Consider the following 17,582-nt stretch of genomic DNA (forward strand, 5'->3'; position numbering starts at 1 on the left):
TCTCTTAATTAAACATACGTCATGTAAGCAGCTAATTTTGGGCTGGTGTTTGTATTTGTATTATATTATCATTGTACAGTTGTAATGTAAAATACAATTAATATATTATTATTATTAAAATTTTATTTTTATTTTACACAGGGTTAAAGCAAAAAAAAAAATTCCTTATGCAATGACTGTGACAACTTTAACATTTGAAAGGATACTACGGCAAAGTTATTGCTTTCTTTATTCAAACTGATTTTCTTTTTCATGAATATATGGTTGACCTGAAGAATGAAAGCTGTATCATACAAATTATGAAAATTAGCTATATCACTGCTTATCGACACTAGGGGTGTGACAATATACTTAGCTCACGAGATGAGACAAAATACAGATAACTTGGTTCACTACAAGAAGACAATATTTTAAAGCTGTTTTTAAGAAAATTTCAATGACAAAATATTTGTCTTTTAATTACAAAACGTAAAATAATGCAGTTGTATTTAGAAATATTTTAACTAATCTAGGGCTTTAACTAATGAGTATTTTGGTAATCAAATTACTGATTATTTTGACAACAGAGTAATCTGATATTTGTTAGTAACACAAACAGACCTAAGTGGAAACCAGGCTCTAGTATGACTTTATATATAAACTAACGGTGACGCAATAATAATTGGTTCAAATAAAATATCAAAACAAAGAAATCACATGATTTTATTGAACAACACTGTTAAAATACACAATGTAATACGAACTAACCAACTTAAGTACATTAGAAGACGCAGTTTAAATGTTTAAATCCAATCAATTTTAATATTTGTCCACATGCAGAAACTTATTTTCAAATCGCGATGTACAGTACATGGCATATTTAGACATAGGTTGATGAATTCTCCTGTGTTGGCAAATGTTTATAAACGATGTTTTACAAATCTGATTACTCTGAACGGTTTACAAAGCTCTGCTTTTTATAATTAGCTTTTCTATGTAAATATGCACTAGATGGGCATCTTTGACCATTGCGCCTCGCGGCTTTTTGTCGCGCTTCTCCATTCATCATCAGTGCTGCAACTCTGCAATTGGATACTGTTGTGCACGACTCCTGTTTATAAGAGCAAAACATTCTGATTTGGCTAGTAATATTAGTTTGGTTGAGAGTGAAAGTTGATCCTCTCAGACCATTGGTAGGCCAACTCGTGGACTTAAAAGTAATATTAATAAACAAGATTTATTTATTTTTATAAATGTATGTTGTTGTTTTTTTCGCAGCCAGAAATCCGGCACGGTGCTCGATAACTTTAAGCCCTGTTTACAATTAAATATTGCAAATAGAAATAATTAGAATAGAAATATTACAACAGTAATATGTCTTGTTGCATTTTTATTTAGTTTTTTTTTTATTTATATTTTTAGTTAGTAATGCTAACAATATTATTTTTGTTTAAATAGCTTTTTAAAATCTAAAATTTTATCAATTATTTTCCCCTCAAATCATACACTTTTATGTCTAGTATAAGTTCTTATTATCTTATTATATGCTATAATTTTAAACTGCAAATGAGAAAACATTGAAACTCCTCCATCCGTAGTGGGTTTGCAAGTCACAATCAGATAACTTTGAGGATACTAAAATTAAAAAAATAGTGTGAACAATGCTGTGACCTTCAAAGCCAAGACTGACAACTGGATCCAGTGAACACCAGAGTACTATGAATGTGAGACCACTGACTTAAATAACAGAAGTGAATATAATTCGTATGCATACATGCATGTTCTAACAACAATACTTTGATAATGATGTTGTTAAAAGGATCACGTGTTCATCCTAATCCTAATGTTAAAAGATCCCATGGTTCCTAATAAAAGATGCGCTACTTGCAACAATTCACACCACAGCATTTGCGGCACAAGGAGCAGCTGCTGGAGCCTCTCACACTGCAGAGGCCCCCATCTACAGCTGTCTCAGTCCTCAGCACTGACTGTAAAGAAGCTGAGAAAAATGCTGTAAGGTTATCTTTGTCCTCAAGGATAGAGGAAAAACAATGGGATGTCAACAAGTGCGAGAGCCTGAGGTCCAGTGACACAAGCTATGACAATGGAGCCGTAGGTCTATGCTGACCTTGCGCTACGGCACAAAAAAGACCAGCTGTTGGTTGTCCGTCACTTCCATCTATAGACACAATTCAATTATTTCTCTCCACTTAGTTAATATGACTGTCTCAAACCGTGACATATTGGAACTTCTACAATGTGCGCAAAAGAACAACCGGATATCTCACAAAAATGGTGATTGGTCCTGAACTGACAGTGGTACTTAAGATAAATGGAATTGATTAACGGCTTAAATTAGCTAATTAATTCTTTAAGTAGTCACTGGTGTCTTCTCGAACAATAAATCTCTGCTAGTGGATTAAGATTTAATATTAATTGGATGCATCATGTTAGCTCTTTACAAAGCATATCTTTATGAGAAACAATGGAGAGGCTGAGCAAGACAATGACAATTCTAGCAACATACCATGACAGGTTCACATTGCTCAGATGTCAAGGGGTGTCCTGCTGTACGAGGAAGGGTTCCAAAATAGACTACTGTTGTCCTTTTTGACCTGAGACAACGTCATAAAAGGAGTTCCTGATTAGGATGGTGTTAAAGAATCTTTAAAGCAACATGTGTGTTCTTTTGTCCTTCCTCCTTGAAGCCTATTGTTACATCACACCATATATGTCAACCGCCAATGAACATCCTATGCCATCCAATCATTCGAAGGTTTATTTAGCAGGACCAGGGTGGGGCATCCACAGTGTACCACTATTTTGGGATCAGTGACTCCCTTTAAAAAGGTAGCATCAACTCTGGAGGGGACACAACACACAGGACAACCCAAGGTAAGAGCCTCCCAGCAGAAAGACCAAGAGAGATCTCCTGGACCTCACAATCACTGCTTCCAGAACTGGCACAAAAATATATAACTATTCTAATTTTGGGTTAATGATCAGAATCACAGTATTTTGTTTCGTCCTTAGAGTAACACCAGCTCTGCAGTTATAGTGCACAGAGTTTGACAAACACAAGGTGAGACGTTTTGCATCCCCTAAAAAAATTATCTACCGTACTGAAATGCATTTGTTTATAATTTCTGCACCTGTGATGTCAGTTACGTGTTTTTAGTGTTTCTGTGCAGATTTTTTTTTTTTGTCAAAGAAGTTATGTTATGTTTATAAGACTGTTTGTTTCTAGGTTTCAGAATGTCTGACGCCGTCATGGCAGAGTTTGGGACAGCTGCCTCCTTCCTGCGTAAGTCAGACAAGGAGCGTCTGGAGGCCCAGACTCGGCCTTTCGACATGAAAAAGGAATGCTTTGTGCCTGATCCCGAGGTTGAGTACGTCAAAGCCTCGATAACCAGTAGAGATGGTGACAAAGTCACTGTTGAAACTGAATTTGGAAAGGTAACGATGTTTTGTTCATCAGGATCTCACAATAGTTAGATTTGCTAAGGCAAAGAAAGATTTGTGTAAAGTTATAATTTCTGTTTCAACAGACTCTGACTTTCAAGGAGGCTGATGTTCATCCTCAGAACCCGCCAAAGTTTGATAAAATTGAGGACATGGCGATGTTCACCTTCCTGCACGAGCCCGCTGTGCTGTTTAACCTCAAAGAGCGTTACGCAGCCTGGATGATCTATGTGAGTGATGAATGAGAGTCTAAATGAAGCTACTGCAGTTATTTGCTTGCATAAGTGTACTGAACTGATTCATCTGCCACATTACAGACCTATTCAGGGCTGTTCTGTGTCACTGTCAACCCCTACAAGTGGCTGCCGGTGTACGATGCCTCTGTGGTCAAAGCCTACAGAGGAAAGAAGAGGACTGAAGCTCCTCCTCACATCTTCTCCATCTCTGACAATGCCTACCAGTACATGCTGTCAGGTTAGAAAATGCCTTTTAGATTTATTCAACCAAATTTATGCTGTAAAATATTAGACATAAAACTTTTTTCTTTGTGAATTTCACCCAACAGACAGAGAGAACCAGTCTGTCCTGATCACGTAAGTCATTTCAGCTTCACTCTTTTCTGAGATTAAATGTGTTTAAATGATAAAACCGTCTACCGTTTTAATCCACAGTGGAGAATCCGGTGCTGGAAAGACTGTGAACACCAAAAGAGTCATCCAGTACTTTGCCAGCATTGCTGCTGTATCTGGGAAAAAAGATGCAGCTTCTGAGAAGAAGGTACTAAAATAAAACTATAAATATTGCTTCATTTTTTAAATGTTATTGTGTTCATTTGATGATTTAAAAAATGAAATTATTTGTTTATAGGGTACTCTGGAAGATCAAATCATCCAAGCTAACCCTGCCCTGGAGGCCTTTGGCAACGCCAAGACCATCAGAAATGACAACTCCTCCCGATTCGTAAGTCCCTTTTCATAGAAAGAATTGGTGCTAAACTTCCTAACTAATATGTATATGTGATTATTAATTATTTTTCTAACTGAACAGGGTAAATTCATCCGAATTCACTTTGGTGTAAGTGGAAAATTGGCTTCTGCAGATATTGAAACTTGTGAGTATGCTTTATTACTGTTATGACTGAAAAACTATAGTACAGACAAACATATTTGGCGCAGAAATCATTTTGGGAATTTTCCTAATTCTAGATCTGCTTGAGAAGTCTCGTGTCACTTATCAGCTCAAGGCTGAGAGAGACTACCACATCTTCTACCAGATCCTGTCTCAGAAGAAGCCAGAACTGCTGGGTAAAATAACCTGTCACATCTATTGCATTACTGTTTCTAATTAGAAGAGTATTTTCTGATCTCTGTTCCTATTTCTCCATAGAGATGCTGCTCATCACCAACAACCCCTATGACTACTCCTTCATCTCCCAAGGAGAGACACAAGTGGCGTCCATTGATGATGCTGAAGAACTGATTGCCACTGATGTTAGTAACATATCTCCATATCAAACAAAATATACATAAATTAGAACGGTTGTGAAATGCCACAAAAATATAATAAAAGTAGACTTTTATTATTGCTTTCTCATGATTCTTTCGAATGGCAGGAAGCGTTTGATGTGCTGGGCTTCACTCCAGATGAAAAGGCAGGCATCTACAAGCTGACTGGTGCTGTCATGCACTACGGCAACATGAAGTTCAAGCAGAAGCAGCGAGAGGAACAGGCAGAGGCTGATGGGACTGAGGGTAAGTGATGTTGTACAATCATTACAACACTGCCACTGTTGACTTTTTGATAAACTTTAAAAATAATAAACTTTTTTCTTTACAAGATGCTGACAAAGTCGCATATCTGATGGGCCTGAACTCTGCTGATCTCATCAAGGGTTTGTGTCACCCGAGAGTCAAAGTAGGAAATGAGTGGGTCACCAAGGGACAGAGTGTCCAACAGGTGAGGAAAATAATGTAAAAATAATGTAAAATGTAGAGCTTGGGAATCACATTACAACAACAACAGAAAAGCAATATTTTAATGTTCTTCCACTCCTTTCAGGTGTACTACTCTATTGGTGCTCTGGCAAAGTCAGTGTACGAGAAGATGTTCCTCTGGATGGTTGTGAGAATCAACCAATCCCTGGACACCAAACAGCCTCGCCAGTACTTCATTGGTGTGCTGGACATTGCCGGATTTGAGATCTTTGATGTAAGATTACATCTAGTTATTAATGTTATTTAAGAACTTTGCCACTGTGATTCTACAATATTTTCCACTTGCAGTTCAACACCTTTGAGCAGCTGTGCATCAACTTCACTAATGAGAAGTTGCAGCAGTTCTTCAACCATCACATGTTTGTGCTGGAGCAAGAGGAATACAAGAAGGAGGGTATTGAGTGGGAGTTCATTGACTTTGGCATGGACTTAGCGGCTTGTATTGAGTTAATTGAGAAGGTGGGTTTATGTGCAGAAATATTAATTATAATTATCAATTAGAACTTTTGTTTTGTGTGTTCTTGCTTTTTCATATTATTTACACTATGTTTTTTCCATTATATTTTGTTTTCTGTAGCCTATGGGTATCATGTCCATTCTTGAAGAGGAGTGCATGTTCCCCAAAGCCAGTGATGCAACATTCAAAGCTAAGCTTTATGACAACCACTTGGGTAAGAATCCTACTTTCCAGAAGCCCAGGATTGTCAAGGGTAAACCAGAGGCGCATTTCTCCTTGGTACACTACGCTGGCATTGTTGACTACAACATCTCAAACTGGCTGGTGAAGAACAAGGATCCTCTTAATGAGACGGTTGTTGGACTCTTCCAAAAGTCTACTGTGAAGCTGCTGTCGGTCCTGTTTGCTGGATATTCTGGGGCTGACTCAGGTGTGTACTGACCTTTAGTAAACCGTATTCAGTATACTTTTTTTCTGGGTTTGAACTGTAATGAGACATGCTAAAACACTTTTAATTTACATTTTATGTTGGTTTCAGCCCAAGATGCCAAGGGAGGTAAAGGAGGTGGCAAAAAGAAGGGGTCGTCTTTCCAGACTGTGTCAGCCCTTCATAGGGTAAGGATTATTGAAACAAATGATCAAAACAAAAAGTTCAAAATTGCATACCTTACAATGTTATGGTGTGTTTTTCAATCACAGGAGAACTTGAACAAGCTGATGACCAACTTGAGGTCAACTCACCCTCATTTTGTGCGTTGCCTGATTCCCAATGAGACTAAGACTCCTGGGGCGATGGAGAATCCTCTGGTCATGCACCAGCTGCGCTGTAACGGTGTGCTGGAGGGCATCAGAATCTGCAGAAAGGGCTTCCCCAACAGGATCCTGTATGGAGATTTCAAGCAGAGGTGAACAACCTGAAAGAGACACTAAAAAAAAGACTGAAATAAAAAATGTTAATGCACAGTGGGTAAAACCTTTGTACCTCTTGTTAGATACCGTATTCTGAATCCATCTGCTATCCCCGAGGGTCAGTTCATTGACAACAAGAAAGCTGCTGAGAAACTGCTGGGCTCACTGGACCTTGACCACAGCCAGTACAAGTTAGGACATACTAAGGTATAAAATATTCTAACAAAATGTATCTTCAAATAGCCAATTCAAATGATCATAATACAGAAAGTGTAAAGAAAAAACAGTAAATAAATATAGACATATATTTTGTAAAGGTGTTCTTCAAGGCTGGTCTCCTGGGTACTCTTGAAGAGTTGAGAGATGACCGTCTTGCTCTCATCATTACTGGTATTCAAGCAAGAGCTCGCGGTATTCTCTCAAGAATTGAGTTCCAGAAAATTGTTGAGCGCAGGTTAGTATAATTGTAATGTCTTCTTATTATATTGAAGATGATTTCCATCACTTTTGTCTATGTTAATATACACTGAATTGCTTTGCAGAGATTCTTTGTTGGTGATCCAGTGGAACGTACGTGCCTTCATGGGTGTCAAGAACTGGCCCTGGATGAAGCTCTACTTCAAGATTAAGCCTCTGCTTAAATCAGCAGAGACTGAGAAAGAAATGGCCAACATGAAGGAAGAGTTCACCAAGCTGAAAGAGGCTTATGCAAAATCTGAAGCCCGCAAAAAGGAACTTGAGGAAAAGATGGTTTCTCTTCTCCAAGAGAAAAATGACCTTCAACTTGCAATGCAGTCTGTAAGTCAACATTGAAAAACGTCTTTTCACATTTCACAAATCCCCCCCCCCCCCCCCCAAAAAAATGGCTATAAATACTCTTTTTTTTCTTTCTTTGATAGGAGCAAGATAATCTTTGCGATGCTGAGGAGAGATGTGAGGGTCTGATCAAGAGCAAGATCCAGCTTGAGGCCAAAGTCAAAGAGCTGACTGAGAGACTGGAGGATGAAGAGGAAATGAATGCAGAGTTGGTTGCAAAGAAACGAAAGCTGGAGGATGAATGTTCTGAGCTCAAGAAGGACATTGATGATCTTGAACTCACTCTGGCCAAAGTGGAAAAAGAGAAACACGCCACTGAGAACAAGGTTAGCTGTTATACCTCCTGCAGTTTTTTCAGCATTACACAGTCTTTGAGTGTTTACTGATCTAATATCCTTTTGCTTAGGTTAAAAATCTCACTGAGGAAATGTCAGCACTTGATGAGATCATTGCTAAGCTGACCAAAGAGAAGAAAGCTCTGCAGGAGGCCCATCAGCAAACACTAGATGACCTCCAGAGTGAGGAAGACAAAGTCAACACACTCACCAAAGCCAAAGCCAAGCTGGAGCAACAAGTGGATGATGTTAGTACAATAAATTCTAATCTAAACATCTTAAATATGATGTAATATGTACAATGTAAATTAATAATGTTTTATATTATAAGCTTGAGGGATCTTTGGAGCAAGAAAAGAAGCTACGTATGGATCTTGAGAGGGCAAAGAGAAAGCTGGAGGGTGATTTAAAATTGACTCAGGAGAGCGTTATGGACTTGGAAAATGATAAACAGCAAATGGAAGAGAAGCTGAAGAAGTAAGAACATGTGAAACAATTAAGATACATTTTAGCAACAAAAATATATATAGAATAAAATGTATCATCAATTTCACCTTAAAGGAAGGACTTTGAAATGGGCCAGCTCAATAGCAAAATTGAGGATGAACAAGCCCTTGGTGCCCAGCTCCAGAAGAAACTGAAGGAGCTTCAGGTATGTTTAAAACCAAACATGGATGAATCGTATAAAAACAATTATTTAAATGTATTATGATTCCTATTAAAAACAATTTCTAGGCTCGGATTGAAGAGCTGGAGGAAGAGCTGGAGGCTGAGAGAGCCGCTCGTGCCAAAGTTGAGAAACAAAGAGCTGATCTGTCCAGAGAACTGGAGGAGATCAGTGAGAGGCTGGAGGAGGCTGGTGGAGCCACTGCTGCCCAGATTGAGATGAACAAGAAACGTGAAGCTGAGTTCCAGAAGCTGCGCAGAGACCTTGAAGAGGCCACTCTGCAACATGAGGCTACCGCTGCTACACTGAGGAAGAAGCATTCTGACAGTGTGGCCGATCTGGGAGAACAGATTGACAACCTTCAGAGAGTGAAGCAGAAGCTGGAGAAAGAGAAGAGTGAACTGAAGTTAGAGCTTGATGATGTGGTGTCCAACATGGAGCAGATTGTCAAGTCAAAGGTTAGTTTTTTTTTAAATAAAACAGATTAGATGAGACCGCAATGTAAAATCAATATAACTCACTTTTTTTTATATATGTACCTAGAGCAACCTGGAGAAAATGTGCAGAACTCTGGAAGACCAGATGAGTGAGTACAGAACCAAGAGTGAGGAAGGCCAGCGCACAATCAATGACTTCACCATGCAAAAAGCCAAGCTGCAAACTGAGAATGGTAAGGTCACAAATTTTTTTTTTTACAACTTTCAGTTTACAATGTTAAAATTGGTAATAAATACAACCTATTTTGCCATTTCAGGTGAACTGTCCAGACAGCTAGAGGATAAAGACTCCCTAGTGTCTCAGTTGACCAGAGGCAAGCAGTCCTACACTCAGCAAATTGAAGACCTCAAGAGACAGCTAGAGGAAGAGATCAAGGTTTGTTTTGAAATCCATAATGTTTTTCCACAAGCTTAACCATTTTTGATACACAGTAGGACACCAGAAATCACATCCAAGCAACTGACTATTTTTTCTTTAGGCTAAGAATGCCCTGGCCCATGCAGTTCAATCTGCTCGTCATGATTCTGATCTGTTGAGGGAACAGTACGAGGAGGAACAGGAAGCAAAAGCTGAACTGCAGCGTAGTATGTCCAAGGCAAACTCTGAGGTGGCTCAGTGGAGAACTAAGTATGAAACCGATGCCATCCAGAGAACGGAAGAGCTGGAGGATGCTAAGTAAGTAGAGGGTGATATACTATTTGGTTTTCAGATGTTTAATTATTTTTAATCAATTCTTATATATGTCCTTACTGAAACAATCAGGAAAAAATTGGCTCAGCGTCTGCAAGATGCAGAAGAAGCTGTGGAAGCGGTCAATGCTAAATGCTCCTCTCTGGAGAAGACCAAGCACAGGCTGCAGAATGAGATTGAAGATCTCATGGTGGATGTAGAGAGATCCAATGCTGCTGCCGCTGCTCTGGACAAGAAGCAAAGAAACTTTGACAAGGTAATACAAACAAATGAAGATTTCGTAATATTATTATTTATTACTTTGGTAATTTACTAGTTATGAACTAAGCACCTAATTAAATGCCTAATTAGGTTTTGGCTGAGTGGAAGCAAAAGTATGAGGAGTCTCAGAGTGAACTAGAAAGTGTCCAGAAGGAGTCTAGATCTCTGAGCACTGAACTGTTCAAACTGAAGAACTCTTATGAAGAGGTCCTGGATCAACTTGAGACCATGAAGAGAGAGAACAAGAACCTCCAAGGTAACTATATTTTGGCTACCTGCAGAATTAACAGATGTTATCTTCGCCATGCTTTGGCTTAACAGTTATTTTTCTGTCTAACAGAGGAAATCTCTGACCTCACTGAGCAACTTGGAGAGTCAGGAAAAAGCATCCATGAGTTGGAGAAAATTAGGAAGCAGCTGGAGCAGGAAAAAGCAGAGATCCAGACAGCCTTGGAGGAGGCTGAGGTAACAACTTATAACAATTATCAGTTCTTTTTTGTATACATAAGGCTGATTCTGGACAAAGGAATTCTTTGTACAAAGGAAATATTTCTTTCACTTTGAAAGGGCTCACTTGAACACGAGGAAGGGAAGATCTTAAGAGCTCAACTGGAGTTCAATCAAGTAAAGGCCGATATTGAACGTAAACTGACTGAGAAAGATGAAGAGATGGAGCAGTCCAAGAGGAACCAGCAGAGAATGATTGATACCCTTCAGAGCTCACTGGAATCAGAGACTCGCAGCAGGAATGAAGCTCTCAGACTGAAGAAGAAGATGGAGGGAGACCTCAATGAGATGGAGATTCAGCTCAGCCAGGCTAACAGACAGGCATCAGAAGCCCAGAAGCAACTTAAGGGTCTTCATGGACATCTTAAAGTATGATGAATCTTCGGTTCAGATTTGATGTCAAATCTGACATAATTCTGCAGTCTTTTCATTTCCTCATCTTGTACTTCACAGGATTCCCAGCTGCAGCTGGATGACGCTCTGCGCAGTAATGATGATCTCAAAGAGAACATCGCGATTGTGGAGAGACGTAACAATCTGCTGCAGGCTGAACTGGATGAGCTGAGATCAATGGTGGAACAGACTGAGAGAGGAAGGAAACTGGCTGAGCAGGAACTGCTGGACGTCAGTGAGAGAGTTCAGCTCCTGCATTCTCAGGTAATGACACATCTGCACTAGATAAACAGTACTAGTAAAACCCTCACAATATCATCTAGAGACTATATGAATGTCCATATGGTCTATGTTTAGAACACCAGTCTGCTGAATCAGAAGAAGAAGCTGGAGGGAGATAATACTCAGCTTCAGACTGAGGTTGAGGAGGCAGTGCAGGAGTGCAGGAATGCTGAGGAAAAAGCCAAGAAGGCCATCACTGATGCTGCCATGATGGCAGAAGAGCTGAAGAAGGAGCAGGACACCAGCGCTCATCTGGAGCGCATGAAGAAGAACATGGAGCAGACCATCAAGGACCTGCAGCACCGTCTGGATGAAGCTGAGCAGATCGCAATGAAGGGAGGCAAGAAGCAGGTCCAGAAACTGGAAGCCAGGGTAAGTTTATCAAACTCAGTTCTTTTTGATGCATATTTTCATTCATTTTCTAAAGACGATTAGTATTAACCATGAATATTTGCATTCAGAGCCTCAAAGTTGATTAATTTAAGATATTTGGTTTGGGTAGGTGAGAGAGCTGGAAAATGAAGTGGAGCTGGAACAGAGAAAGGCGAGCGAGTCTGTGAAAGGAGTGCGTAAATATGAGAGACGCATCAAGGAGCTCACCTACCAGGTCACTTTCTGATATATAAATTAATGTTTTTGTATTATTTGTACTATATAGATGTCAATGAAGTCACTTTGTATCCTGTTTGCAGACTGAGGAGGACCGTAAGAATCTGGCACGTCTTCAGGACCTTGTAGACAAACTCCAGCTGAAGGTCAAGTCCTACAAGAGAGCTGCTGAGGAAGCTGTAAGTAAATCATTTCACTCAGATATTTAAGTATTGTCATCTCCGTATTATTCTTAACCATGTGTATTTGTTATGGTGTCTTTCAGGAGGAACAGGCGAATGCAAACCTGGGCAAGTTCCGTAAGATTCAGCATGAGCTGGATGAGGCAGAGGAGAGGGCTGATATTGCTGAATCTCAGGTCAACAAGCTGAGAGCCAAGAGCCGTGATTCAGGATCCAAGGTATTTTTTTTATTTATTTTTTTGTCCAATTAAAAATGTTGATATAGTACAGGATGATACTTACATTAATTTTGCTATCTTATTACAGAAAGGACATGATGAAGAGTAATCGCCCAATATAAAGCTTTTATTTGCTGTGAAACCACATTCATGTACTGGAGCAATAAAGCAATAAACTTTTTTTTTAATCGCAATTCTGAATTCTTGTGTCCTTGGCTTTCTTTTCCATTACTGCTTTATCATTCAGTTTCACTGTGCACCTAAAGAACGAAAGTAGGCTTTAAGGGTGTGATGGAAAAAACTGCGAGTAAATACGTCAAATTGTACTAAGTGTAAGCTGTGGTTTCTTATACTTGAAGTATAGTATATTTTACTATGAAACACCATAACTGATTATAATACATTTAGGGGCCACTGCTAGTGAAATGGGTGCCCTAAGCAGGATTGTATAGTTCTGGTCCCTCCCTCAAATATTATGGAAGTAAAAAAAACAAACAAACAAACAAAAAAAAACCTAATATAGGGGTAAAAATTGACTTTAATAAAATATAAAAGTAAATTAATTACTTAAATGGTATTATTTACATATAACAATTGTAGCTAGAGACAGGTATGGTTATGATTTTATTAATACAGTTGTCTGATTGATTGTATAGTCTCAAGCATTCACAAATCACACAAAAGAAATGTACGCATTTACGATAAAATCATGGTTATTTTATTTATTATTTTTTTAAGAAATTATTGAGGCTGTGTCATTTATAGCAAAAAGGTTGCCAAAAATTAAAGATCAAGCGGATATTTGAATTAAATGTTTGGTCAGTAGCATATAGTGAACAGCCTATTTAATCGTCCCGTGAGTATAACAGCAGGAATTTCCAGCCCTTTGGCGCCCTTTGCAGGCATTTGTAATAGAATGCAATTTACATGGACCATCCTACAGCTTTGCAGATGTCCTGCATGGATACACCTGCTAAGAAGGCAGCCATACCCAGTGTGGACTGAACCTTGACTCCCAATGATGAGGCAAGGTCTACAACTCTCTTCAGAGAAGTAATCGCCAACAGGAAAGCAGTCTTTTTAGTCAGATGATGATCTGATATCTCAAGAATCGTCTCGAATGGAGCTTTATTGAGAGCCTTTAACACCACAACCAAGCCCCAGGTGGGAACACGGGACCGTACTGGGGGTCGTGCTATGAGCTGTGCTCCGTCAGGGGCCACCCCCACAGTTTCCACAACTCCGGGTGGGGGTGAAGTATCATACCCCTGCGCCTGTGAGAGTAGATCTCTCCTGACTGGAATCTCCCATGGAGAGCCGTCGAGTAGTGAGATCAGATCTGATAACCATACTCTGCCATAACCTCTTAACCATAACAGCCGAACCTCATCCCGGCGTACTCACGCCAGAACCCCCAGGAGTACAGCGAACAGGGGAAAAGTGTACAGACGAAGCCTCGGCCAAGTCTATTGCATAGCTTCCAGTCCCAGAGGACCTGGATGAACTAGAGAGAACCAGAGGGGACAATGCGATGTCCCCTGAGTTGCAAATAGGTCCACCTGAGCCTGGCCAAAAACTCTCCATATCTGCTTCACCGACTTGGGGTGAAGCATCCATTCCCCGGGCCTAGTCTCCTGTCTCGACAGGACATCTGCTCCCATATTGAGATATCCAGGAATGTATACTGCTCTGAGTGAGAGGAGTTTGCACCGAGCGTTCACCCTGGGAGGAAGTAGCCGCAGTGCAGGCTTCCGAACCCAGAGATCATGGAGATCTGATGGGTGAGGAAGGAGATAGGGATGTGCCCGTCTCCATTCCCTCCAGCAGATCTAACTGCGAAGCCCACGAATGCAGCAGCTGCTCACCGACTCACAACAAAGATTGAGACTGACAACACAAAGAGCACTTGCTGAAATGACAGAAGACTGACACCGGCAATGCCGCACATGCTTTTAAGTTTCCTGGTCGATGACATCACCAGCCTATAACGTCTTATCTTTCCATTGGGCTGATAACACGTGATTCAGAGCTTGGTCACACAGAGTGCATTCCCTATAGCATTCGACGCAGCTTGAGTTCCTAAAGAGGAGCCATGGTTAATTTGCAGTTACCATGGCTACACAAACCATGATTTTTGTGTTAAACCATGAATTGGTTTCAATTGCTGTACCATACTGAGATGCAGTTTGTGAGTACGCTCTCAATGGTACAGCGGTAGAATTCCACAAGGATCCTGGGACTCTTCTTAAGGCTCCGTAAGAAGTAAAGGCGCTGCTGTGCCTTTTTGACCAGGTGAGGTCATCAGATATGTGGATGCCAAGGAACTTGAAACTCGACACATGCTCCACTACAGCACGGGTTTTGTCCGGGGTTTTTCTTCTTGGCACCGGTACTTGCTAATGTCTTTTCATGGGCATAGTTGTCCATCAGTGATCATTTGCATTCAGCTGCAAACGTGAGGTGTAAGCAGTCGCGGATGTGAGAATGGCGCGTCACTTTTTCTTTTTGAGCAACTGGGATGGTGCCCCCCGGGAATTGGTGCCCTACACATACCGTGTACTCTGTGTATAGGGTATAGGGAACGGCGGTACTGAATACATTACCCAGCTGATGTATGGTTCATAAAATTCTAAGAAATACTTACCCCATTCTACTCTGCTGCTTGATTCAAGATATCCATGTCACCACTGGTGTTGTCACTATTCTGATTATATTTGAGCCACTTAAATATCACTATATTTTGTAATATATATATATACATATATACATATATATATATATGTGTGTGTGTGTGTGTGTGTGTGTGTATATATATAAATAATAAAAAGTGTCCCTTATAATTTGACCTCATATACTAAAATCTTTCTGGAAAATATTTTTCAGAAAACTACTGTTATTTTAGAGCAGAAAAAAAAGGTACATTTTTTTTTTTTATTACAAGTTGTCCTATTAACAGACATAATATTCAGTGATTCACTTAAGTAACTTTGATTCAGAATCGTTAAAAATAAAAAAGACTAGTGTAAAAAAATCGCTTCATGGCAGTTTTTTTTTTTTTTTTTAATCGGAGGAAAAATTTGGCGCTCTTTTGCACCTCATCACATAATCGTAAATATTTTTCAGGACTTGATGACCAGTTTTACAATTATCATCCAATATTAATTTCGTACATCCCTTACCTTCGTGTCTGCTCTTAATGTTGGATCCAAATGAGCTGTAACTTACTGTGACTGAATCAACTGCCTTTTGTCCCCTACAGCATTCCCACAGTGAAAATAACGTATCAATACATATATTTGGTTTAATACAGATACTCGATAAATCACTTTGGGTTTGTCACCTCATTAATAGCACAATAAGCAATAATCGCCTAATTTAGTTTAATGGAGAAAAGGATTAAGGAGTAAAAAGTTGTTACCTAGCATTAAAAATAGTAATCTATTTATTTGGTTGAACTGGATATCAACAAACTTTGTACCTTTAGTTCTATATCGTCGAAAATAATCTTTAGAAAAGCGGGGTAGAAATTCCAGCGACGTCTGACCAGAAGGTTCCCGCCGACTGAAGACTCTCGCGCAGATGGCGGCAAAGTTTACGTGTCTGACGTCACGTGATCTCGTGATGGAAATAACTAGCATTGCAATAATATAAGTAGCTACCTTGGTACTGTAGTGAAATAAATGTAAAAAATATAAAAGGACTTGCCGTTTTTTTTGTGGCTGAACATCAAGTATTTTTAAATACTTCTTTTTTAAATACTACAAAATCAAAATCCTATGTCCAAGTCACACCTGTGCGGTTTTTGAGGTTGTTCTGAAAATATTAGAAGTTACATTTTAAAATGATACATTTATAAAATATACTACAATACAATAAAACCTATTTTGTGTGTGTGTGTGTGTGTGTAAATCATATAAATACCTGGGAACAAAAAACTTTTCTTTAATATATAAAGACCAAACACAACACAAATATAATGTTTTAAACACTTTATTTTAATGTTTCATAATCACATCATAGTTAACAATTAACCACAATAAACACCTCATTCATTGAAATTAAATTTTCATTTAAAAAAAAACTCCAAATAAAGGAAAACAAACCAACGAAAACCTTGCAAAAATGATAAGTCTGGCAAAAAAGCCTGAATTTTCTATTCATATTAGCTTAGAGCTTCTTGCATCTGAAGAAACCAAATCTACTGCACATTAATCTCGTTTCTTCAGTTTCCATCTTACTTTAGAGTTGTACATCTTCATAAGTGTAATTATGTTCCAGGGCACAATTATGTCCTCTCCCAGATTACTCCCAAATTAGAAAAACAAAACTAAATCATAACCGTAAAAATAACAACAACAATAATTGGACCTCTCCTCTCCCTGCTTCAACAGGATGCTCTGGTCCTTTGTGGCACAATAAAATCTGTGCAACTGAAACTCATTCAATGCAATCCTCCCGTTTTAGTTCGACAGTGTTATTCAGAGTATCTTTTCCTTGTAAGATCAAGATTCATAGAAACATAAAGGGTTATTAAAAGTTATCAGAAGACGTTAAGAGGCTAAATATTGACGTGACCCACCTGGCATCATCACGGCATAAGCGCACTAAACATTAAACACACGGCGGGCAAATACATGTGCTTTATTATAGTTGAAATATATTTGTTCTCAGCCTTTCTCATTGGAAAATCTGCATGGCCAAAATGACAATTAAACATTTAAAGGTGCATAATATCAGCCCTCAGCTCCTTCGACCACTCTTTTTTTTAGTTTATTCCAATGCATGGCAATATAACCATAGGGAAATCAACTGTAAATGCATGTAAAGAGGCTATAAATGATAGAAGGATTGTTCTCGGGGTATATTCAGGCACAGAGAACCGACATACGCCTAATATTTACACCTAAAAAAATACGTTACTGCCCAAAAACCATCAATTTGACATTTTCCCAATTCATAGAGATGGATTATTTAATCTTTATAAACGAGAATACATGATGAAGTTACACTGTCCGACAATGAGGCTACCTCTCAGAAACTGGATTTTCTAATATAGCCATGAATTCATCAATTTTCAGATCAATCTCATAATATTTCATGATCCGAATGCTTTACGCGGTCATGCACGATGTAGGTTTCTAAAAGTCAAAATCTGGGGTCTGTCAGTCTTATTGCTTTGCATTGTCTTGGATTGAAGTGGTCTGACAAGATAGATGCAACAATAATTTTCTCATACTTATAAAAAGGAAACGTCCTTTAACCACCAAAAGGACACTAAACCAAGCAGACGCATGTTAAGCGAGCTCAAAAAGGCCGTCTGAAG

At 39.1% G+C, this 17,582-nt stretch overlaps 1 protein-coding gene across 1 annotated transcript; it reads left to right on the top strand.

Annotated features, from left to right (window-relative positions):
• Positions 1-2,773: 2,773 nt before the first annotated feature.
• Positions 2,774-12,421, top strand: LOC113068772 (myosin-6-like). Its single transcript, XM_026241630.1, has 39 exons — positions 2,774-2,874; positions 3,013-3,061; positions 3,227-3,435; positions 3,528-3,671; positions 3,759-3,915; positions 4,007-4,034; positions 4,113-4,218; positions 4,309-4,401; positions 4,489-4,552; positions 4,647-4,745; positions 4,828-4,931; positions 5,054-5,192; positions 5,279-5,397; positions 5,500-5,649; positions 5,724-5,894; positions 6,013-6,322; positions 6,431-6,507; positions 6,592-6,797; positions 6,885-7,008; positions 7,119-7,255; positions 7,344-7,599; positions 7,701-7,943; positions 8,024-8,200; positions 8,284-8,429; positions 8,514-8,604; positions 8,688-9,077; positions 9,163-9,289; positions 9,374-9,492; positions 9,596-9,792; positions 9,880-10,063; positions 10,159-10,324; positions 10,409-10,533; positions 10,636-10,944; positions 11,029-11,232; positions 11,326-11,622; positions 11,753-11,857; positions 11,943-12,038; positions 12,125-12,259; positions 12,348-12,421. The coding sequence occupies exons 3-39, from the start codon at positions 3,235-3,237 to the stop codon at positions 12,366-12,368; spliced, it is 5,817 nt and encodes a 1,938-aa protein (XP_026097415.1). The 5' UTR covers positions 2,774-2,874; positions 3,013-3,061; positions 3,227-3,234; the 3' UTR covers positions 12,369-12,421.
• The last annotated feature ends 5,161 nt before the right edge of the window (positions 12,422-17,582 follow it).

Source organism: Carassius auratus, linkage group LG49B, assembly GCF_003368295.1.
Source record: "Carassius auratus strain Wakin linkage group LG49B, ASM336829v1, whole genome shotgun sequence".
Taxonomy (NCBI): domain Eukaryota; kingdom Metazoa; phylum Chordata; class Actinopteri; order Cypriniformes; family Cyprinidae; genus Carassius; species Carassius auratus.

Coding starts and splice junctions, on each gene's coding strand:
- LOC113068772 (XM_026241630.1), top strand. CDS start 3,235: ATGTCTGACGCCGTCATGGCAGAGTTTGGGACAGCTGCCTCCTTCCTG. Junction 5,398..5,499: donor AGGGACAGAGTGTCCAACAG/GTGAGGAAAATA, acceptor CACTCCTTTCAG/GTGTACTACTCTATTGGTGC. Junction 12,039..12,124: donor AGAGAGCTGCTGAGGAAGCT/GTAAGTAAATCA, acceptor GGTGTCTTTCAG/GAGGAACAGGCGAATGCAAA.